General features: G+C 36.7%; 1 protein-coding gene across 2 annotated transcripts in view; it reads right to left on the bottom strand.

Moving 5' to 3' along the window:
* CRPPA (CDP-L-ribitol pyrophosphorylase A) overlaps nt 1-25,132 on the bottom strand; it is a 122,424-nt gene that overhangs the window by 69,223 nt on the left and 28,069 nt on the right. For both annotated transcript variants that reach the window (XM_069774130.1, XM_069774121.1), the window contains exons 4-5: nt 11,787-11,891; nt 2,396-2,441 (exon numbers count right to left, since the gene is read on the bottom strand). In XM_069774130.1, the coding sequence (XP_069630231.1) occupies nt 2,396-2,441; nt 11,787-11,891 (151 nt within the window). The remainder of the gene's footprint in view (nt 1-2,395; nt 2,442-11,786; nt 11,892-25,132) is intronic.

The following is a 25,132-nucleotide window of genomic DNA, read 5'->3' as shown; positions in this document are numbered from 1 at the left end:
CCAAGTTGAATATTGAACCTTTTATCAAGATATGACCAACATAGTAGATTCATTGAGCTTGACTCATGGCATTTACATCATTTCATGCTGGCATTATTGGTTTCAGCAAGCTTGACTGACAGAAGTACGACAATTCCTGTTACAGCAAATATTTACAAATATTGTAACAAAACAGCACATCCAAGCAGCTGAATAAGCTTTCTACATTGCCTTATTAACATTACCATCAGAGGGAATTTTTGTCAGTCTCTGCTACATAGATAACACATAAAATTACAGATAATACTTAAAATTAAAAGTAGTCTGCACTGTAAAAGCATGCATACACTCTATTAGAATTACAAATTCAGTGAAAACAGTATAATAGCATCTATATTTAGACTGGAAGAAAAGAACCTTTTTTTTAATGTAATTACTTTTGCACTTCTCAAAGATTGGAAGCTTCCCTTTTTTTCCATTGATCTATCATTCAAGGTAAAGTACTCGTTCCAAATCTTATTCATCAAGAAGATAAAATCATTGCCTAATTTTATATCATACTGTACCATGAAATCCCTCTTTTGCATACCGATTCATTCTATTAACTACTTTTTTTGTCTTATGCGTCATTTTGCTCGTATGACAACCACAATAACAACATTCGAGCTGTTAAATTTCATGAGACTACTGTTCTCCCATTTTTTGAGCCTGTCAAGGTCCTTCTGAATGGCAGCACAACTACCTGTTCTATCAACTACTCCTCCCAATTTCACATCATCTGCAGACTTGCTGAGGGTGTGCTCTGCCTTATCATTCAGATCATTAGTGAAGATATTAACCAGCACTGACCCCTAGCATAGACCACTAGTGACTGGTCTCCAGCTGGACTTTACTGTTTAAGCCTGACAGTTCAGCCAGTTTTCAATCCACCTCACTGTCCACTTTTCTAGTCTGTACTTCATCAGTTTGTCAATGAGAACGCCAAGGGAACTAGTGTCGAAAGCCTTGTTGAAATCAAGTCAAACCATATCCACTGCTCTCCTCTCATCCACCAAGCTAGCCATTTCATTGTAGAAGGCTATCAGGTTGGTCAGGCATAATTTCCCCTTTCTAAATTCAGGCCAACTACTCCCAGCCACCTTCTTGTCCTTAATATGTTTGGAAATCCTAAGCTTGAAAGCTAGAGGAGTGTGGAGCCTCTAAGAATCCTACTCAAAACAAGATTCTCAAAAATTCCAGGCCTCCAGCTATGGAGATGAGAGGCCATTCCCTGTCAAAAACAGAACTTCTAAGGTTTCCCAGCCCTACCTCCTTGATACATGCCTGAAAAATTCAGTCAGGTACTTCTAGCAATGCATATAATATGCAATATTTGCCCCCTGTAACAACCAGAAACTTCGAAGTTGTTGCATTCCTGGAGGTCTAGTGAAGCAGCATGCAGAATACCACAGCAATATCTGAGCTCTGTTTAAGCTTTCTAGCTTGTCTACATTGACAGAGCTGATCTTGGCATAGTACAGTTTACCCAAAGCAGAAACTAAGCCAATACTGGATCTTCTAACAAGACATGAGCCAACAAATTGGACAATTAGCCAGTCACTCACCATGCCCTAAAAGGACATGTGTTTTGCTCTGTTTTTCTTAAATAGGAACCACATTTTTTTCTCTGGAAAGGTATTTTTAATTCAAAGGGAAGTCCCTTTCTCTTCCTCAGTTTCTGGGCTTTTATCCCTCAGTTCTCATCAAGGAGCCAAGCAACAGTCCCCTGAATCAGTGCCTATCCATTTACAATAACCATCAGTGTGTTCATTATACAGTACTTAAGAGTTCTTCCTTTCTACATTGTTTTCAGATTGAGTCGATCTGGATAAAGACTAAATCTAGTCTTTATGTTAAACTGCTATGAAACCACTGTTAACAGCACAGGAAACAGCTAAAAAACAGTTCAACAAAGTATTTCTAAATTAATGGAATACCTCAATATCATATAATTGCTATATCAATTTAGATAACAAGTTGCTGTACGTAAAAAGTGAAGAGCCATAAAGAGTTAATATTTAATTTTCAGTCTACTACTTAGATCAGAAAGATGGAACACATTCAGATTCGAACTGCAAATGAAAGAAGAAAAATGTTTATTCCTTATAAAGCCATTCAAAATTAATCTCTGACTCTGTAATATACACAGCTTTTTATAAGGTTCTCTATTCTAAGAGAAGTAAATAAAGGTAAATAATGCATAATATAAGTATTCCCGTGAACAAGCTAAAACAACTTGCCTAAGCGCATTTTATTCATCATAAAACTTTTCTTAAAGACATTTAAAACTATAGCACACAAGATTCTTAATTAGACTCAGGAATATGCAAACTGATCAGGAATATGTAAACTGACAGCCACAAGGACGAACACATACCCTTAATAATCGATTCAGCTGCATATAGATCCCGCTTGTAGGTCACCTAAAGGACAGACAAGCCTCATTAGATTTAACATAGCAGGAAGGAATGTAAAACCAATAAAACAATGCCCTGAAGGCAATTCTTTACATTTGAAATACCATAAACAAATGATATTGTCAATTCCTTAATTCTAGTAAAATATGACTGGCAAGTCATGAGAACAGAAGTTGCAGAAAATACTGGAGACTCGAGAGAAACGTTTTTTTAAATACTTAGATCTGCTTAGAACTCATTTGAAACGTAAAACTCTTTTTAACCCTTTGAAGAATCAAAAAACCCCATGATATTGCACCTATTTTCACACATCCATTCTATTCTATAATTTTATTGTGAAATAGATTAATTTTTTATAGGACTTATGATCATGAGAATGACAGCCAGGGAGAAGCCTCATTATTTCTTTTACTAATATAGGTGTAGTTTTTCAGTAGTGAAAGACTACTACTGTTAATGAGAGTCCAATTAATCAGTGGGAGTCAGTGAGACTATAATAGGCTTTGTACGAACTTTCAGAGGATTAAAAACCATCAAGATCTTCTTGAAGGCATTCAGATCAAGTTAGATCGACAATAAGATGGACAAATACTTACTTGATACTTGCAAAAAACCACCTTTCATATCTGCCTTTGTACCCTCATGGTGGTTGACAGTCCCAGTATTAGGCTTTGCAAATAAAGTAACAGAAAACTAAAGACAGTGTCTACCCAAGACATTAACAGTCTTCGCTAGCAATGTCTTTGCAATGACATTCAGTGACATGATCTTATATAAGAATAACTCCTAAATACTTGTCTTTGTTTTTACTGCAACTTCCTTTTATGTTAAATAAAATATTACTGGATTTTCTGCATTTGTTTCTCTAGAGTCTGAATAATTTTCTTCTATCTTTTTGAAATGGACTGAATCGGATTCCAAAAGCCTAAGTGCTGCAAAGTAAATCTTACAGCAGAGACATACCATTGTAGGTATTAGCATTTTAGTCTCCAAGTAAATGACTATTTGATTTTAACATAAGGATTCTTGTAACTGCTCTCTTTTCCATCTCATAAATTAAGCTGTGTATTGTACTCAGAAACAGATTAATAATATTACCTTTCTCATTACTCATCATTTCTCCAAGGAATTACATTCTTTTAAAATTAAAAATGAACTTACTTCCCTACAGCTTGTCGTGCAGGAGAAGCAGCCAGAGAGTGAATCTAGCCTGAGAAATCTCAGGTGTCTGAGTTTACATACTGTTAGGAAGAATCAATGTCTTGAATTTAAATTTAAGGATAAAGAGTTATTGAGTGACCAATTTTGTTGCAAGGTTTCTTTCTAATTACCTGTTTCCAGAGGGCTTTTATACTGAACTTTCAGTAAACCTGTATCAGATTACCATCTAAAAAACTTTCAAGAAACAAGACTAAGCTCTGTCAAAAGTGGTTTAACATACTCTAAGGTTCACAATCTCTTTGATATGCAAAAGTATTTTTAAATAGTCTGATTTTAAAAAGAAGTTACTTCATAAAGTAGGCCCAGTCTTCGAGAAAACAACACAGAAGAATAAAAAATTAAGAATGAACCTTTAAAATCACTTCTGAAATTCTGAACCAGACATCAGCAAATACTTTTTAGGATGGTTTCCTAGAGAAATAAATCATCTGAGACCATATCACACTATCCATATATATTTCTTTCATAATCTTTGATCCTATAAGCTAATTTCAGATACAAGCTCCTATAAGTTTTATGAAAATAGTAAAGTTGACAGAGGGAAAAACCCTGCCAGCTACCACAGGTGACCACCACTTACCAGTCAGGGAGGGCGGGATTCTCCACACCTCTTTCAATATTGAATAAGATGCTAAATCCAACCAAAGTTTCATTTTAGATGAAACTTATTCAAAAGGCAGGCAACCACGACAGAGACACCCTTTTGTTTAATTCTAACCATTGATTGGTTTAGTATGAATTTGTTTTAAACAACTTTTAAGGATAGTCAACATGATAGCTCATTGTTCTGAGCAGCTATACTGCTTTATCTCTAGTTTCACTGAAGTGGATTTGCTTTCTAGGCTCACCCCAGCAAAAAGCAATTCAGATCTAGCCAAATCAACCAGGAAGAATACTTTAACTGCCACTCTATACCATAAAGTAAGATGGCACTCTCCACTCTCACAGCCCAGGTGAGGTGCAAAAATCACAGTGGAAAAAGAATAAGTAAGCAAAATGACACACAGGAGGTCTCTCACTTTGCAGAAGAGAGATCTTCTACCTCATCCATTTCTGGGTTTTTTTTTATATCACATTACTAAGCTAAATCTCCTCGGACTTACCAAATCACCATTAATCTTCTTTTTCATGCTCTTCTCTGAACCTTCTCTATTTATCAACAGTTGCACAGAGCTTGAGTCTAGATTTGACTATGGTATTGTAGATGCACTTGTAATACTAGAACATCTCTTTTAATTTCATATTGTTTCTATATCTGTGGCTGACATAAGGTATTTTGCCCACAGTGGAAACTTGCTATCCTCTGTCATTCCTACACCACTTTCAAAGTCACTGCCTTCCTAGAACAATTCTCTAAATATGGCCTATACCTTTTTTTGTTTCTAAAAACACTTCTTTATGTTTCGCTGCAATGAAAAGTAGACCTTTTGTTTAAATTGTTTTCCAAGCAATCCTTATCAATAGTTTACTTCTGATCAACTATATTTTTATTTACAAATCCTTAAATCTTTGTGTTGTCTGCAAACTTTATCAGACAAATGTTAAATAGCTTAGAAAAAATAAGAGTTTCTGCGGAACTGTATGTGGTGACAATTATCTGTTGAAATATATCAGTTATCCAATTTTTAATCTATTTAATGAGGACTAGTCCAATTACAGTCATCCTATTTTTAATTAAGATGTAACAAGTCAAACTTCTGCCAACCGTATATTTTATCAGCACTACCATCTTTATCAGGCAAGACTGTAATCTTGTAAAAAAGGCTTGAGGTCAATTTCACAAAATAAGTAAATTCCATGTTGGTTGACATTAATTACATTAGCCCCTTAACTCTTCATTAATCAAGTTCTGCCTGTGGCAGTGCCCTCTTTTGTTTTGTTGATCAATATCGAACTCACAGGCTTCTGACTACTCAGATTCTCTCTCTTCATGTGACAACATTAATTTTCACTTTGTCCTCTTGAGCATCTAGTGTTCCAAGATTTTCTGAATGTTATTGCTGCAATCCAGAATATCGCTAGGCCAAATACTAAAACTCAACACAAAGACCTCTCTATCACAGAATATTAAACCATCATCTGGGTTTTTTTGGCAGACTAATCTTACTTATTAAACATTTCTCTACTTTTCTATATAATAAACAATCTACTATATCTATTTAGTAAAGCCTCAAAATCATCAGACAAGGGTTGGTTGGTTGGTTGGGTTTTTTCCTGTGTGCCCTTCTCTCAATAGTCAGACTACAACTTTTCACTATCTAGGAAGATGCTCTTTTAAAAGTCTCTCAATGTTCTTTCCATTTAATGATTATAAGTCTTCTTCAAAATTATTTAGCTTGATGAACATTTCAGATTTACAAAACTCTATGTTAAATGCAAAACATAACTCTTTACCAAACAAGCACAATAAAGTTATGATCACACATACACAAAATGCATGGCATTTTAGTTTAATGAAGTACCTCCCTCTGTTCTATTAAGGTATCAAACATATCTTCTTTGTATGGGATATTTTTGTAGGATTAGAAAATAACCTTTCTTTTTAGAAATGGTGAGGATTTTTTGCACTATCAGCATTAAGTCTTTAAATGCATATCAATCTTTTAAAAATGTTCTCAAAATGCATTTTTCATCTGCATTATACACACACATATATATATTAGACTCCAACAATTACATTCTGTTACATGATTTTATACTTTATTTAAGAGGATATTGCCCCAGAATACATAAGGTCATTTTGTTTCTGTCGTGGTTTAACCTCAGCCAGCAACTAAGCACCACGCAGCCGCTCACTCACTTCCCCCCCATCCAGTGGGATGGGGGAGAAAATCGGGAAAAGAAGTAAAATTTGTGGGTTGAGATAAGAACAGTTTAATAGAACAGAAAAGAAGAAACTAATAAGGATAATGATAACACTAATAAAATGACAACAGTAGTAATAAAAGGATTGAAATGTACAAATGATGCGCAGGGCAATTGCTCACCACCCGCCGACCGACACCCAGCCAGTCCCCGAGCCGCGATTCCCTGCCCCCCCACTTCCCAGTTCCTAAACTAGATGGGACGTCCCATGGTATGGAATACACTGTTGGCCAGTTTGGGTCAGGTGCCCTGGCTGGGCATGAGAAGCTGAAAAATCCTTGACTGTAGTCTAAACACTACTGAGCAACAACTGAAAACATCAGTGTTATCAACATTCTTCACATACTGAACTCAAAACATAGCACTGTACCAGCTACTAGGAAGACAGTTAACTCTATCCCAGCTGCAACCAGGACAGTTTCAAAGGTGTCAAGCACAGAGAAACTGAAAATGTGGTGTTGATAGTGTCATTCTGTTTCCTTTTTTGCCATCCTGATCCTAAATATCTTATAAATAGTTATATAGTAACTACATTTGTAATAGAACTTAATAAATATTTATAACACTGAAGTAATTTGAATGTTCCTGTTGTTGTCACTACAAAGAATGATTTTAATTTTGTAATTTGCTACCAGAAAGTAAACAAACTATCTCTTACTTTAGCTTCAATGGTAAGTAACTTTGTAATGTTACTTTTTCTAATGCACTGCAAGTAGACAGTGCTCAGGTGAAATAGAGTTAATTCAAGAAAACAATATATCTGAACACATAAGTAACTTTTTCCCATAGCTCCAAGTCATTTAATGTTATGTAGGTCGTGCACCTAATAAACAAACTGAACTCTTACAAATATCAGATCTGCTCTTTAATGATTTAAGCTCCGCATAGGATGAAACTGGTTTGTAGTACTTGGACTTCAGAAACTGTTCACCAGTTAATAGACTGCAGTTTTTCTGTTACAAATCCTCTGAAGCCTCAACTGAACAATGATTATTTATTTCAGTTTTCATTTATCTGGATGGAATATCTTTTTGTCTCTTTTGAAAAAAATAAGACTGGGGTCATTGGGAGCACATCAGTTCTTGGCATATGAAATATAATTTATGTCAGCATCGAAAAGCCTTCCAGAAAAAACCAACATATTACAAATTACATTATTATGACAGCTAAGAAAAGACAATTCTGCTTCTAAAAGGTGATTAGTAACAAACACTAACAGCTCCTAATGATTTTGTAGGCAAGCATCACTTGAGAAAATTGGCAGTCTTCTGCACTTCATCAAACTGCACAAACCGAGCACGAGTGTTCTCTTCTTTAATGGTACTGCTCCGAGTCACCTGCCAAACACCCCAGTACAGAGTGAACAACACCAGGGTGCTATTCAAGCAGGAAGGAGCTATCTTCCTCTGTGGCCTCTATTCTGATACGAGTATTTGCTGCAGAAGCAATTTACTATTTCACAGACCTCGTCACTTTTATGCCTTTTACTTTCAATGTCTTCACAAGCCACAGAAGACACCAATGACTTTTAGCTACAAAATAAGACACGGAATAGGATGTGAGAAGGTACAGGTACTTTAATGACATGGCACCAGCATCTTTGTGTATACTATATATAGCATATTCGCTGCTTTGCATGGCCTGCAGCACAGTATCTGCATGCAAATGGGTGTGCTGTTGCTACTGTCACACTGCACAGTACTGTCAGCACTGAGATTCTGTGGTGGGTTAACCTTGGCTGGATGCCAGGTGCCCACCAAAGCCACTCTATCACTCCCCTCCTCAGCTGGACAGGGGAGAGAAAATATAACAAAAGGCTCGTGAGTCAAGATAAGGACAGGGAGAGATCACTCACCAATTACCGTCACAGGCAAAACAGACTCGACTTGGGGAAAATTAATTTATTACCAATCAAATCAGAGTAAAGTAACGAGAAATATCTTAAAACACCCTCCCCCCACCCCTCACTTCTTCCCGGGCACAACTCCACTCCCGATTTCTCTACCTCCTCTCCCTGAGCGGCACAGGGGGAAGAGGAATGGGGGTTGCAGCCAGTTCATCACGCATTCTCTCTGCTGCTCCTTCCTCTTTACCCTCTTCCCCTGCTCCAGCGTGGGGTCTCTCCCACAGGAGACAGTCCTCCACAAACTTCTCCAATGTGAGTCCTTCCCATGGGCTGCAGTTCTCCACAAACTGCTCCAGTGTAGGTCCCTTCCATGGGCTGCAGTCCTTCAGGCACAGGCTGCTCCAGCATGGGTCCCCCGCGGGGTCACAAGTCCTGCCAGAAAAACTGCTCCAGCATGGGCTCCTCTCTCCACATGTCCTGCCAGGAGCCTGCTCCAGCACGGGCTTCCCACAGGGTCACAGCCTCCTTCGGGCACCCACCTGCTCTGGCATGGGGTCCTCCCTGGGCTGCAGGTGGATATCTGCTGCACCGTGGACCTCCCTGGGCTGCAGGGGGACAGCCTGCCTCACCATGGTCTTCACCACGGGCTGCAGGGGAATCTCTGCTCCAGCACCTGGAGCACCTCCTCCCCCTCCTTCTTCACTGACCTGGGTGTGTTGCAGAGTTGTTTCTCTCACATGTTCTCACTCCTCTCTCTGGCTGCAGTTGTGCAGTTTTTCTTCCCCCTTCTTAAATATGTTATCTCAGAGGTGCTACCACTGTCACTGATGGGCTCGGCCTTGGCCAGCAGTGGGTCCATCTTGGAGCCGGCTGGCATTGGCTCTATCAGATGAAGGGGAAGCTTCTAGCAGCTTCTCACAGAAGTCACCCCTGTAGCCCTCCCACCACCAAAATCTTGCCACACAAACCCAATACAGACTCTTTCACCTGGTCCACAGTATTTTCAGCTTTTCTACCTGAATCTCCTTCTTCATGATATTCTCCAGTATGCCACCAGCTAAAAAAGTTCTCCGTCCAATATCCGATCACCTACAAGGAATTCACCCTTCACATGTTACCATTTTCCATTTGTTTACAGGCCTCTTTAAAGTCCAGTACTACTACAGTAGGTCCCACATGCTAGAAGGTTAACAGCATCAGGATTTCGTTTCACCAGCAATGCTGGAGTGGCACTAACGCTTCAACAATTCTCTTTTAAAACAGAGATGTGCACAAGCTCAAATCTGAAGTGTAACTGGGGGCTGGTTACTAGTGTTGTTCCTCAGGGGCTGATACTAGGGACAATACTGTCTAATATCTTTATTAATAACCTGGGAAAGGGGAATTACCCTCAGCAAATTAGTAGATGACAACAAATGGGGAAGTATTCAATATGCTCAAGGGTACAACACTCATTTAGAGGGATCCAGAAAGGCTGGAGAAAGGGGCTGACAGAAACCTTGTGAAATATAACAGACACAAATACAGCATCCTGCATCTGGGACAGAATAACACTGTGCAGCAGTCCATACTGATGCCAAAATATAGAAAACAGCTTTGCAGAAAAGGACCTTCTGGACAAACTAAGCATGAGTCAGCAGTGTGTAGCAGTGCAAAAAAGGAGTGCTACTGACTGGGCTGTATTAGTAAGGAAGTAGACTTCATTACAGGGAATATAGGGATTATTCCCCTGTACTCAGCACTTCTGCGAACTCACCAGAGTACAGTTTCTAGTTTTGGGCTCCCCAGTATAACGCAATGAGGAACAGGAGGAAGCCCAGCAAAGGGCTGCTAAGATGGCATGAGAGAACTTGGTTTGTTCAACCCAAAGAACAGAAGATGAAGGGTGGGGAAGGGTCATAATTAATGGCCATAGAGAAGAGTAAACTGGACTTTTCTTGCAGATTTTTCTGTCGGCCTTTCATCCTTTCCCAATGCAAGAGACAGTAAGGGAAATGCTGACCAAATATTATGAAAAAAGTTTCCTCCATATGGGGGGATATGCATTGGAATTGTTTTCCCCAGAGAGTCTGTGAAATCTCCATTCTTGGAGGTACTCAATACTCAACTGGACAAAGCCCTGCACAGCCTAATCTAACTAACCTGGCTCAACTTTCAGCAAGGTGTTGGACCAGATGACATTTCCTTCAGTCTTAATTACTCTGTCATTCTAGGTCAAAAGACTACACTTCATCTGCTGGGCATGAGTAGTATCTACAGATAGTAAAAAACTAAATAAACATTATAAAGAACTGAGTGAACATTATGGGTGTATTTTGTTACCCTTCACGTAAGTACCATGCTTTGCAATGAGAACAATGAAACCATCCAAACAGTGATGCAATGCAAATACACATGACATAATCTGTCCTTTAGAAGACTGAATAAGAAAACAGACAACATACTGTTTAAGAAAGACTATATCCCAGAAAGATATTGAAAGAAGTTGCTGTATGCAACCAACGTGTAAGTAAATTCTGCTGCTAAATTGCACAGGAAATTTGCACTGCAGATTCAGGAAATTACCTTTCTGTGTAAGATTTAGTGTCATATTATTAGAAATCATGTCCCGTTGGAGGAAATTTACTGTCAAAGACAAATGGAGTGATTTGAGCTGCTTCCAGATCCTTCAATGTGGTAATGAATAAAATAAAAAGAAAAAAAAAAAGAAAAAATAAATAAAAAGAAATAGAATAAAAAGAAAAAAAGAAACACTTAAAAATTGCATGACACAACAGCTGCTGAGAAAGAATAATGTTCCACCATCCAAAACAGTGAAATGGGATTCTTTTAAGCAGCAGGAATATATCCTCTGCCACCTGTATACACACCTGCTTTGTCAGTTGTCAGGAACCTACAGATTATCGGACAAGGTGAATGAGGTTTAAAAAATTTTAAAAGACTGAAGAATTCTTAAACATTACAGTGTTACTGAATGTAATGAACTGCTCTAAAAATCAAACTGTTAGCCATGTGTTTGGCATCAGAGAAAAAGTGATGTCCTCATAGAAAAAGTGGAGGAAAATACACAAAAGATATAGAAATAGCAGGAGAAAGCTCATCTCATAAAAGAATGTTCTTAGTTTTAGAGATTATGGAATTATAATTTTACAGATTCTCAGGTTATTCAAGTACCTAGTTGGTTTTTCTACTTCCAGATAAATACTGTCTTCATCAATTATCTTGGGTGACACCTGCCCAACTCTGTCCACAACAATGAGCTCTAAAAAAAGCTCACGATAATCCAAAAACAATTCTGAAATTTGGAAGAGAAAAGCCTAAATACTACAATTGAAAACACATCTGAATTTTTATGGTAGTGTGAAAATTTTATTAATTTTAAAAGATATATAAAAAATAGAGATTATTATTGCCTTTACCTTCCAGAGGTCAGCTGTTCCTTCAACAAGTTTGGCATTTGTTTTACAGTATTTCAGAGCCAGATGTAAACATTCAGTTCCATAATCCAGGTCATAGTCTGTACACTGTAGTAATTTAAAAAAGAATAAATATTCTTAATTAGTCTTAAAGAAATCATACTTTTAAGCAATAACAGATTTTCTTACATTAATTAAACCTTACACCTCAACAGTCCTGTCCAGAATAATACTTGCTGTATTAGATAGGCAGGTTCAGGATGGTTCAGAAATAAAACTCTTCCAAGAAGCTTATGCCAAATTCTAGCTCTCCAGCAAAGTGTTAGAGAAGTAAATAAACACTTCATAACCACAAATTAATTCAGTTAGGTGCTGCAAGTATCTTGCTACACCTTTATGTTGTTAACTAAATCAATGAGAAGTTACATGTATAAAAAAAATTTTGATAGAGTTGAAGCCTCACCAAAAGAAATCATCAACCTTCTAGTGACAAACTTTTAGAGTATGGGAACAAGTTAATAAATTGTAGAAGCATGACTCTTCAAAGTCTTGTCTGGTTTGGTTTTTGCAGCATCAAAAAAGGATGGTATTAACTAAGAACCTCTTTATTCCTTACATGTTTCCCTCTGTATTTTTCTGCAGCTATCTGCACACAAAATAGCAAAGTTTCATGCTGCTCCATGAGCCTTTCAGATTAAAAAAAAAACCCCACCAAAAAACCCCCCAACAAATTGTCCACTTTTTAGTCATTTAGAAGAGGCATTCTTCTGTTAACACACCCTTCCCAAGCAGTTTGGTTTCCTATATTTAGTGATTATAAGAATCCTATTGATGGAAAACCGAGTAGCGCGCAGAATCTCTCAAACCAAAACATAGGTAGGTACAAAAGCAGGAACTGGGAGCTTATCAGGCAGGACTACCTCAAGATAAATTGGCCTGATTAAGATAAAAAAATTCTAGTCTATTTTCATATTGCTAAATTACCAGACCATCCAGAAACATGAATTACATGTAACAAGGAAGGATATTTTAGATAGGGTCTTTCATAAAAATGGATGTATTTGATAAGACCACAGGCTTGCTAGCCCAGTATCCAGTCTCTAGTAGAGGTTGACAGTGGGTAGTCAAGGATAAGTAAATAAGAACACAGCAATCATATTTTCTTACAAATAATATATTCTGGTAAACCCTTACTCTTATCCCAAATCTGTTCAGTTTCCTTAAAAAGCCTTTGGTAAAAGCTTCAGTGAAACATCTTATTATGCAAGTAGGCTGTTATCAGCTTCAGCCACCTCAAACAAGAAGCTGGTTAACTCCTTAAAGAATGACAATTAGCTCTGGAATGCATTTCCTTTACAAAACTTTCCTTTACAAAAGTTGAAATAACCCTTCCACTGTGTCAAATTTAACCATGTGTCTACAAATTCGTGTTTCGAATAAAATGTGACAGTCCAGATACTGTGCTCAGTAATTCACAGTCTCCTCCAGGACTCAAGAATTCAAAATTGTCAAGAATGCAAAAACCTAAGTGGGTTAAAGAAGATCCAAATAAAAATGCTGCAATACAACTTGCTTTTTTCTTTAATAATTTCCTCAAGAAGTTTAATAAAAAGACGAAGAAAATTTTTAGTTTCTATTCTTGTTTTATACTGTATCAGTGAAATTCAAGGAATTCATCAGCATTACACAGCTGAATTGTATTACTAACACACACAGACGTCTTAGAAAAATCATCATTATCACTTTTATATTACTTAAATTAGTAATTTTTGTCATTTTAGTTGGTCATGACTGCAATCAAAAAGAAGATCCTTTTACATAGCCTACTTAGAAAGAAACATAATTTAAGTGTTATACTTCTCTACAGAAGATTTTAAGTGCTTTGAGTAACAAAGCAAAACAGACACAAGAAGATAGAGTAACTTAAAAAGAAAGACTTCTTTCAGAATACTAAAGAAAATAGGGATTTCAAAAAGACACTTTGAAATATTTTTAAATTAACCAGAAATTATTTATATTCCTTAATCGAGATACAAAAAAGGTCAACAGAAAATAGAAAGGAATAGGGAACTCTAGCTCCAAAATATTTAAAATGGAGCAATCTCTCGAGTAAAGAGGTCCAGAGATAAATTGCCAATGAAACCAAAAATGGCCTAGTAACTTTCAATTCCAAATATTTATTACCAAAATGTTTCCTTTTTTGGTTTGGTTTGGTTTTAAGGAAAATTTTCTGGTAGAACGCAAACTATTTTCTACTAATGTGAATAACATACAGATTAAAAAAAATATATCTATATTTATTTTTCCTCAGAAGGGAAGAGAAAATTTCAGAAAAAAATATCTATAAAAGAATTTACTTTGAATTAAAATTAAGTTACATTTTTAAATATATGGGTAATGAATGATACTAGGACAAGACTAAGCAATTCCAACTTTTTAGCAAGGTATTAATTACAGATAATTAGTAAGGAATGGAGAAGTTCCATTAATGGTCTAAAGCATCTTGAGGGTATTGCTGGCTTGAAGGGATGAAATATGACACAAAGCAAAGTAATAATTAAAAACATATTTCACTAATACTTGTACATCATGACACTTACCATTCTAATTATCTGTAATTGTTTAAACCTAAACATATTGTCACAGTGTACTGTTCTGCAAGTCTGATACACTGATGTCAGAGGAGAACAATGAAATGGAACTACCAGCTCAAGACCAGCTTATTTAATATATTATTCATATGCTAAACAGCTCCAGAAGTGAAATTTTAATTCCATATTTCAGGTGTAGAATTTGAAAGCTTCTATATTGCTCTAAGAAATTTAGTTAACAAATTAAGCATTATCAGGGAATGCCTATAATAAAAAGTTGTAGAATATCTATAAGGAAAATTCTTACTGACCCAGGCATGCAAACATTCTCATTCTAAGTCTTCTGTATGCATTTCATTGTACATCTAGAGCCAATTTACATTACAACAATCTGTTTAAAACTCTTACTATTTCTAAAGTCTCTTTTTTGACTGAAAGGCTTTTTTAACATAAAGTTTGACAGAGTACAGTTAACTGAACTTGACATGCACACATAGCTTTGTGAAACAATAGACATAGTTTAAGTTTCAGACCACAGATTTGAAATGGTGGAAACAGCTGGAAATATTGGCACAAAACATATCCACAAAAGAAAGAAAACAGATTAGTTTAGCTCTTTAAATGACACAGAAGGAAATATGTTATTTAGAAATGCTTTTGAACTGTTGAATATTCAAAGGCGTTCTAATAGGTAGTTTGTGGGACTGACTTTTTTGTGGGTGGTTTTTTGTTTGTTTGTTTTCCAAGAGTGGATGTTTGAATAAAGTGCTGTGGGTGGAGTGAGATCCAGATTTTAGCATTACAACAATTCTTCTTCCCCTGCCCCCTAGATTAGTTTGAAAATATTTTGATAAATAATATTACTTCCTAAAATGCAAGCTATACTGTTGCTTAGCTGTAAACATGGAATAAAGGGTTAGAGAAAAAAGCAGCTACATAGCCTGTATCTCCCTGGTACTTACTAATAGTCCATAAACTAACTTGTTTCCAATGTAATACTTTGAAAAAGTAAAATTATAAAAAAGCAGTATTTAACATTAACAATTTATTTTACTGTTAACATGCACTACTTTACTGTATCTTTATACTGATAAAAGATTTTGAATGGATATATGGGAACTGGTAACAATACAGCAGAACAAACACAGATGCAAGAAAGTTTTTCATTACAGCACTGTCATTTTCTTATTTTTCATCATTCCTTGGTTTTATAATAAGGAAACAAAATCAATATTCTTTACGTATTAACTGAAAGAAAATCTTCAGAATTGCTCCTTTACACAGGTACCCTTAAAGCCTGTATAGATGCAGTCTTTTACACTTCTGTAACCATTGGCTGTGTCATCTTTAGTACTTTTTCCATTGTCAGCAGTAAGTGTCTCCATTTTAGTCTCCCATGTAAATCCATTCTATAACAATATCAGAACACTTGCAATTAAAATGCATAACTAATTTACAATAGCAGAGCTTTATGATTTTTCCAGATCCTTGCAAATCAAGTTTCCACTGCTGAAGTGCCAGAGTATATCATGAACATTCATCACGAGGAACATTTTACTAAGTTAAAAAAGAAGCAGACACAAGCTCTTGCTGAACCTGAATTGGCCTACTTTTATCATATCTTATAAAGAATTTTTTTTGCCATGTTCATTACCATGGAATCCAAAAAATGCTGAATCCAACAGCAGATTTGCAGTAAGCACTCAGCCTACAGCAGTACACCACAGCTAAATGAGAAATAACAGAAGCAGCAAACAGAATGAGGAAACACGTGAATGAGGAAACAATGAGTGCAGATAAGCTCATCTCTGAAACAATTTCTGCTGTAGTTAATTATTAAAACTGTTGTGACATACATCCAGATGCAGTAGTGCTTCACAGTGAAGAGAATAAAGATACAGCAATTTACTCTGTAACAGAATTAAGCAAGCCTGTTTTTCTACAGATCTGTATCTATATCCCAATGCCTTTCACTGCAGTAACTGCAAGTGCCCTCTCTGTACATGCCATGATTTCCCTGCACTCTACCATCAGATCCCCTGAAAACTTCCTGACTGCCCATTGAAATATTTTGGTACTCAAGTTGCTTCTGAGTCCACTAAATACCTGTTAAAGAACTTACGCATTGGTTGGCACCAAGATCCCATGTGCTAAAAGGTATATGACCAAGAAAAACAGAAGATAACAGCTGAATTCACATTTCAGCCATGGAGCTGAAGGCCTAAGAGCCTGAAGGCTCTGAGGCTCCAGCCACATCTCAGTGAAGGCATTCATTTGGGTTTCCCTCCTCCTCACACTCACTGATTTTTCAAAAACTATATAGGGACTTAATATCATTGAAGTCTCTATGCCTCCATCAATCTTGATTGAAATCATGATCTTAAGGGTCTTTCCCAACTTAATGAGTCTGTGATTCTATGAAATTGAACAAAATGTGCAATTAAAGGTTTAAAATATTATTGAGACAATGGTTAAAAACACGTAATGCTTTCAAGTATCTTTTCAATAGTAAAAGTTACAAATGAAAGAGTAATGTTGCCTCTTCCCTTTCTGGAATAAATGTCCTGGGTCAGAGAACACAGTCCAGACTGCCATCACCAGCAACCATGTTCTATACTCCTGATGTAGGCATATGAGCTCCCAAGTCAAGTCAGATATGCATTTTCTTTTTATTAGTCTTCTTTGAAAGCAGTTTATAATCTCTCTTTATGTTGAAGCTGACAATTACTGTTCACTGTACACAACTTGCTGCTAGGCAGCAGGAGTCCCATAGGCAAGAATGCGGAACATAAACACACAGCGTGGGCAACATGAAATTTGCTTTCCCTATCACAGTTTAAAGTTTTAGCTACTAGCCAAGGTTGGGAATAACTCCACTCTTTTTTTCTTTAAACACAAATTTGCTTGAAAAACTCACTGTCATAATATGTAAAAGCAGAAACTCAGTGGGATTTAGAAATGCATTGCACTTCTGAGCATAAATTAAACAAAAACATTGTGTAAGATCATGGAACAAAATTTTTATGTGGATATTTCTGTCCATTTTTGGACAGGTTCCTTCAACTTTCTTCCAAGTAACAAATCACACATGATTCTGTGACCACAAGATAGGATCTAGGACTAATGAGCTAGATTGAAATACCCTTGTTTTCAGTGTCCCATTCTGTCAAAACCACTAAGAAAAAGGCATTTACTTTGATTTAGATTAATCAAGAAATCACTACAACAAAAATATTGAAATAAGGTAACCAGACAATTAGAAAAGATATCCGGTTTACTGACTGTCATTTTCCAGCTCTGCCTCAAAATGAAACAGAAGATGAAGTATAATCACAAGACTAGGTCCTAGCGCCAGCATCCTTAAGTGTGGCTCTTGATAAAAGAAACAGAAAGATCCAAGTTTTAAAATTCTTTTGAGAATGCATAAGAGCTATCTTTTCTGCTCTTAAATCCATGCCTTAAGATACTTGCAGATACCCTACACGATTATTACAACAGTGTTTGTATCATTGCCTCAAGTTGCGCCAGGGGAGGTTTAGGTTGCGTATTAGGAAAAATTTCTTCACCGAAAGGGTTGTCAAGCATTGGAACAGGCTGCCCAGGGAAGTGGTTGAGTCACCATCCCTGGAGGTATTTAAAAGATGTGTAGATGTGGTGGTTAGGGACATGGTTTAGTGGTGGACTTGGCAGTGTTAGGTTAACGGTTGGGCTTGATGATCTTAAAGGTCTTTTCCAACCTAAACAATACTATGACTTTGTGATTAAAGCTTACTCTTTAAATCTTAATCTTATTCTGGCTGCTACTGCTTCCATCTCTGCAAAAGGAGAGGTCCAGACAAACCAATCACCCTGTAAAATAAGTACATGTGCTCAACTTTACACCGAAATCATAAAAACACTAATACCTACATTTTGAAAAACCCTAGTTCTGTCTGAAAATTAGATGGACAGCCCTAACCCCTACGTACCCAGAGTAACCCATAATTCAGTCCTTTCAGAGAATGAGGTCTGCTATGTTCTCCTAGACAAATCATGATCAACCTGTAGAGAGAGGGGAAAAAGGGCAGCTTTGCTATTAAGGAATGAAAACTTAATCAAGAATGACTGGAGGTGCTTTGCCGAGGAAAGAAGGGTACCGGTAGGCAAAACTAAGAAATGTCAAGGGTTGTGTCCACATTACCAATTTAGTGTGCACGACAGGTTCTTTTTGGTGCAAGTCTTTCCTGCATCCCTACTCAGAATCTACAAAATGCACTTGACTGCTGCTGGAGAGCTCAAAGTCATTTCCCTTCTAGTGGAATCAAGTTGAAAGTCATATATGAGGGCACCTGCTAAAGCACATCATTTGCAGTGTGGTGCCCTAGCAGCCAGGACTCAGCATGCATTGTGTCCATACGACTGGCAACTGGGATGAATATCACTGCTGGTAAAGTCCCAGTTTACACATACAATCCTGAAACAATAACGGATCACCAAAAATCAAACCTTAGTCTTTCTCTCTTTGTGCCACACCAGTAGATATATTCCTAATGTTACTCCAACGAAGTCCACACAAACTAGCATAATGAAAATGAGAATACAAACGAGGTGAGAATAAACAATGGTACTGGTATGAAGATGAAATACCTGATGCAACTAAGAGCTAGTTATTAATCAGGTTAACTTCACAAAACAAGTCCTGACTAACCATGAGAGTATTGGTTTTTTCGACATCAGAAAAGGACACAGGGGTCATTTTAAACATGCAGCTGAACATGGAATTTCAGACCTCATATACAAGTTCAGCTTTTTAAAAAGCCATATTTTAGTTACAATGTCAAGAAGAAATAAGAAAATGTTAATATTATATGTGCCAACTTAATAGTCAAAACACAAGGTTAGGACTCATTGTTTACACTTTAATAAATTATCTTGTAAATTGGAAAAATACTTGGAAAAGAGTTATATGGACAATACAAAGACAAAAAAATCTTGTCCCAATGCAGTAAACTACAGATTGTTTAGGTTATTCTAAGAAAATGCAAAGAAGTGATTGTTCACATTCTCCCAGTAAAGAGATTTCTAAATATATCAAGTTCTAAAATTAAGCAACCAGCAGAGAATTTAATCGGGCTTAGAAGCAGAGGTGAGCCAAATTCAGGCCAAGTCAAAATGCATGTTTTATTTTTAAATTTTTTTGAACAGATAAGATTATTCACTCTTGGAACAATTTACTTAAGAGAATCACCTCTTGAAATTAAGCAAGATCATAAATGGTCCTTTTCCTTGCCTTTCAGTACACTGAACTGTCAACAGGTAAGAGATTAAAAGCTCTAGCATCACTACCTTGTTTTCTTTTTGCTCTCTCAAAACAAGCAGCAGATGACAATTTAGATGGGTGGTCTCCCATATGCTGAATACAGTGATTCTCACTCAGTATTCAGCATTTTTTGAGCCTGTGCCAAATGGGTGATCCTTGTGGATACAGTACACTTATCACAGTAAATCCAGTAACACTTATAACAATACTCTAATAATCCAGTCTAACTTCCAACTTGAATAATTGCAGTGTGTCTCCCTAGCATACACCCTCCAAATTATATCTGAAGACAAAATGCCTTTTCACTGCTACAGAGATGCCAAACTTCACCCAGGGTGTGGCAGCTTTGCACCACTGCACCAAACAGTTTCAAGAGCTAATATGTGAATTTGCAAAGTGCTTTGAGATCCTACAGGATGAGGAGTGCCATAAAATGGAAGTAATTATCCCATTAGCAAAAAAACTTTTTATTTTTTTCTTATGCAAGGCATTAGAATTTCTCCAAACATTCTTGTGGCAGAAATTAATTAGGGCAAGGTGGGGATTCATACAATATCCTGGCTCCACCATTGTGCCAGAGAACTAATCAAGTACAGAGCTATCTAAACTAGCAGTTTTCTCAATAGACCACCAATCTAGCTTCAGGTTTTGAATAAATGAAAGCATTACTGACAAAATTCATTTAGTACATTAATCTTAAAAAGAATTTGGTATGTTTTAAGGATAAGGAAAGGGGAAAAAATATTTATTCCTCTAAATCTCAGGACAAAGTTGCTAGGGTAAAAAGATGCCAGATGAAGTAACTGTAAAATCTCTTTGGAAAACATCTCAGAACTACAACCTGAAGACTGTACAAATTAGGATATTAATTTAGGTGACCCTGCATTTAAGCAACAGTCTGTGTGCATCAGCCTGAAGATGAATGGAGAAAGGCAGATCAAAATCCTCTGCAAAACTGCATTATTAAAAAATTAGCTCCATTGCAATTTTGCATCAAGCCCAAAAAATTACCAATTTTCAGCAGGAATTAAATGGAACAGAACTCAGGTTCTACTAAGTTCCAAAGAAATTTTTTTTTTTTTAAAGAAGACTAAAACCAGAGATAAAATCCTAGCCGAAATGGACCACAACAATGAAGGGGTGATGTTAATAGGTAAAAACTTCTCATGTAAGGAGAAATGAGATACTAGGCTTTCTTTCAATATTTAGGAGCTACACAGATTTCCTTGTCAAACAATCAGATCTAAAATCCTGATGACCCAAGGACAAATCAGCAGAAAGGCTTCCTTTGTTAGGTTATTTTGTATGCTTAGATTGCACATTGAAAAACTCACAGATATTCCCCATCTTGATACTAGTATACAGCTAATTAAAATCTATATTATTATACTATCAAAGGAACTGGAGCAGAAATTTCAACAAACCGAAATAATCCATGTTACTTTACTATTCAGTCAAGTAGGTTGAATTGGACCAACCAAGTAGGTTGACTTGGACCAACCAAGTAGGTAGTTACACTAAAACTGTAATTACCTATTACATTTCATAAACAGACGGAAATATGCCGCCTTTAGGACCCCATACAAAGAAGAGCATTGGCTTGTACTACTGTCCTCATACAAATCATACAAGTAGTAGATTACTATTAGTTTAGCTAGCTCTTGTCTAATTCACAAATCATTTCTTGATTCAGTATTTCAGAATACAGTTGATGAGAAGGAAGAAAAACCTATAGACATAAACTGGAATGCAGAATTAGGAAAAGCACAACAATGGTTGTGGTATATATTTAGAAGACCTGAACGTATAACTAAAAATACAAAAGCAAAGTGGGTGACCAAAGCTGGGGATGGTGGAAAAGGAAGTGGATCTCCATACACACACACAGAGCATATAGAAACTGCAAAATACATTTGAAGAACAGTGAGGTAAACTGATTATCCTTACAACATAATACACTTAATAAAAGATGTCTGATGCTTTTTTTAAAGGATGAAGGCCAAGAACCAACCCATTACAGCTTAGGATAAAATCTATATATCTATCTACTTTTTGTCATATGTTAAAAACAATGGTGATCTCTTTTTCAGTGTTTTTACGCTACAAAAACGAACAGCTTTCACTCACATCACCAATTCATGATTGAATAGCATCAGGCAAAAATTTTTTTCTCCAAGTGAATGTCTACAGGAGGTCAACATTAAGCTGTTCAGCCTTGCCAACAACTTAGATGCCTTGGAACACAGAAAGTTTCCTATTTGGTGAATGTTAAAAAACAAAAAAGTTGAGGTGCCTTGAAGGTGCCAGATATCTTTAGTCTTAGGAAGAAGGCAAGCAGTGGTTTTTTTCAGGATTCCAACATTAGACTTAAATGCCCAAGTTCTGCCTCACTTACATTTTGACCCTTCGGTCCTTTTTCTGAATCTGACCCTTGCTCCCACAGTTGCCAAGGTTTTAGTCAACAATTTGTCCGCTACTGTTCATTTAATCGCCTGTTGCTCCTGGCAATGTTAATTTGACAGACACTGATTCCTTTAACAAAGAATGAACCCACAGGAAAATCCCCAAATCAGTCTAGACATTTTGCCTCGAAGGACTTGCCTGACCTATGCCAAAATATTACTAAACTGCTACAGCTGACTCCACTTCCCCTGCTACAGAGGATACTAAAATGCTTCACACATGTTTGAAGAAGAATCCCAGTAATACTGTGCCCTTTCAAAAAGCACTTTAGAAGTTTACAAAATCCACATGGAATACACTCCCTATTATTTACATACAGAAAAGACAATACTTTGAGCAAATATTTCTACAATGGGCCTAACAATAACCAACTTCCTTTCTTACTCTGGCAAAATCTTCCCTGAACATTCTCAGGGGTTTGTTAGACAAGAACAATTTTGGGATTTCCTTTTCTTCCACTGAGGACCAGGTTGGACAGTTTGCAGAACATCTCTTCTCCCCATCTCAACCCCATCTGGGGACATCTTGTAATGATTTTTGGGGGGAGTGGAAGAACATCTGCCTCCCAGAATTTAGCATCAAAGTATTTGCATTATTCTCCCTGACACACTATTATTTTGTATCTTGTCATTACTATGCTTATATATAGCAGCTCTCTCCTATGCAGGCAGATGCTGTAACATCCCATAAGTAAATGTGATTGCTTATTAGCCAAAAAGCGGGTAATGTTGGCTATGAACAGATGTATTAATTCAGTGTAGTCCCAAAAAGTACTAATCTCTACATAGTTTCTACACAGACTAGGTAGAATCCCTAAAGTCAGTCTGTTCCGTGTGGATGTCTGTAAGGAGGTTATAGACACATCAGAGAAACATCTCTAAACATGTTGAAGGTCATCCTCCTTCAATGAATATTCCTGTTTCCTGTTCCTATTTTTTTTTATTTTTTTATTTCAACTTCATTGTTCTGATTAGCTGAATATAAATGTCCATAATCTACAAAAGGTCTACTATCAACAGAAGATTAAACTAACTACATATGCAACACAAACACCCCCCAAAAATGGTGTAGCTTTTGTAGTAAATTTTCCCAGGTACAGAAGATCTTGAGGCTACGTATAAAACAATGTATAAAAGATTACCAGAAAAAAAATTGTGTATCAAAATTATTTTTTATATTAAGATTGTTATAAACCTATCACTCTATCTTTAAATAGTCATCAGACTTTGCCATGCCATCCACATGTCAAGGATTCCTGCAGAATCACCTTCTAACATGTCCCATCCCTCCTCCAGCTGTGTGTAGGTAGCTCTTCCCTCTTACAAGGTCCTCGGCTTCACCAGGCTGGTCACATTGGTGAGCAATTCTATTCTATCCCCAGCATTCATGCTGACAATTCTCTAACCATCATATCATCTTCCCTAGGCTTTTTGTTTACATCTCTGACATAGAAGCTAGTCAGGATCTTTTACCACTCCTCTTCTGCTTCCATTTTCAGTTTTTTCTCTGCCAGATCAGGAAAGGCAAAGCTTTTTAACTGTTCCTGCTACCTTCCTCACTTTGGCAGATACATCTCAAAAACACAATGCTTTGTTAAGTTTGGGTATTTCAGCCTTTGTATACTGTGGCTGTGTTATTTTGTACACTAACATGACACAACACAACAAGGTGCTTTGTGTTAAAAGATCTCCAAGATCTCTGTGCATTTCACAATATGTCAGAAACAGGTATTATAGAAATCAGTCTCTGCCTACTCTGATTAAAAGAAAAAGGTAGTCTACCTGACTTCCTGATACTCTAATTCCTTAAAAGACACTGCTCCAGGGGAACACTTGACTTCTAGTAAGTGAAGTCTTCCCTCCACCCTCCTTATCCCAGGCTTACAGGATCATACTTCACATTTGCTACTATTTAATTTAAAGAGCTGAACAGAAACATGAAACTACCTTAAGCAAAAATGAACAAGTCTGGTCTAAGGAATTTATCCTTCATTTGCTATCTTTGGAAAGGGTGGATTTTCAATTAACACTTAAACTTTTCTGATTTCCCTTAGGGCTGATAAGAATAGAAAAAAAACATGCATCTCCAAAGATCAGGAATTTAATTCCTATTAACCTAAAAAAAAAAAAAAAAAAAAAAAATCCAGGTAGGTTAGAATTGAAGTAAATCATGGGGTTTGCAATTTTACAACTTTTCAACAAGTTTTACTAGTTATTAGAGATTTTCATTTTTTATTTTAAAAAGTTTAACTTGTCCACTACTAAAATTTACTGAAAGTTAGTGGTATGGTTCATTACATTGTGCAGGAAACAAGAACTCACAAATTTAGACATACCAGAACTAAGAGCACTGATGCAACATTACGTTTATCCCCTTAACACATTTATACAGCCTTTTACCCAACATCCCAAGGAAAATCCCTGGCTAAGGTAAAGCCTTCTGCCTGCAAGATACCACACGCATTATAAATACAGTTCTTTCTCCCCTTGCAGTTGTTTGCATCTGTCACTTGTTCACCTTGTGTCAAGCATGCATTATATAAATTAAAGCTATAACTTTTATAAATTTTATAAATTTAACAAATTGAAGGGTATGAAACCAGTGCTGTACTTCATAAGAATATGAGGTGAGGAGGGATATATATGATGAGTGACTCAATAACACTCACAGGCATATATAAGGAGGCTTGTATAATTCATCCTTTTCCCTCCTCAGAACCATCCCAACGCCAAATTCCAAAGTCCTACTACAAAGTGGAGGCATCAGAATATTTCACTGAAGTAGAAGTAAACAGCTGTTTTCCCATGCTTCATAGAACCAACTGAACACAGAGATTTGCAACAGAAAGGATTAAGCGGCCTTACATACAGGGATACGTGCCTGTATCTGCCAAAGTCCCATTATGTCTATTCATTTATTATAGTTAAGTGCTCTATCTAATGACACATAAGCCAGAATAGTGAGGCCTTTTAAGATCAAGACATCATTTTAGCTCC

Source organism: Haliaeetus albicilla, chromosome 2, assembly GCF_947461875.1.
Source record: "Haliaeetus albicilla chromosome 2, bHalAlb1.1, whole genome shotgun sequence".
NCBI lineage: Eukaryota > Metazoa > Chordata > Aves > Accipitriformes > Accipitridae > Haliaeetus > Haliaeetus albicilla.
This window is presented reverse-complemented; position numbering and strand designations above follow the sequence as displayed.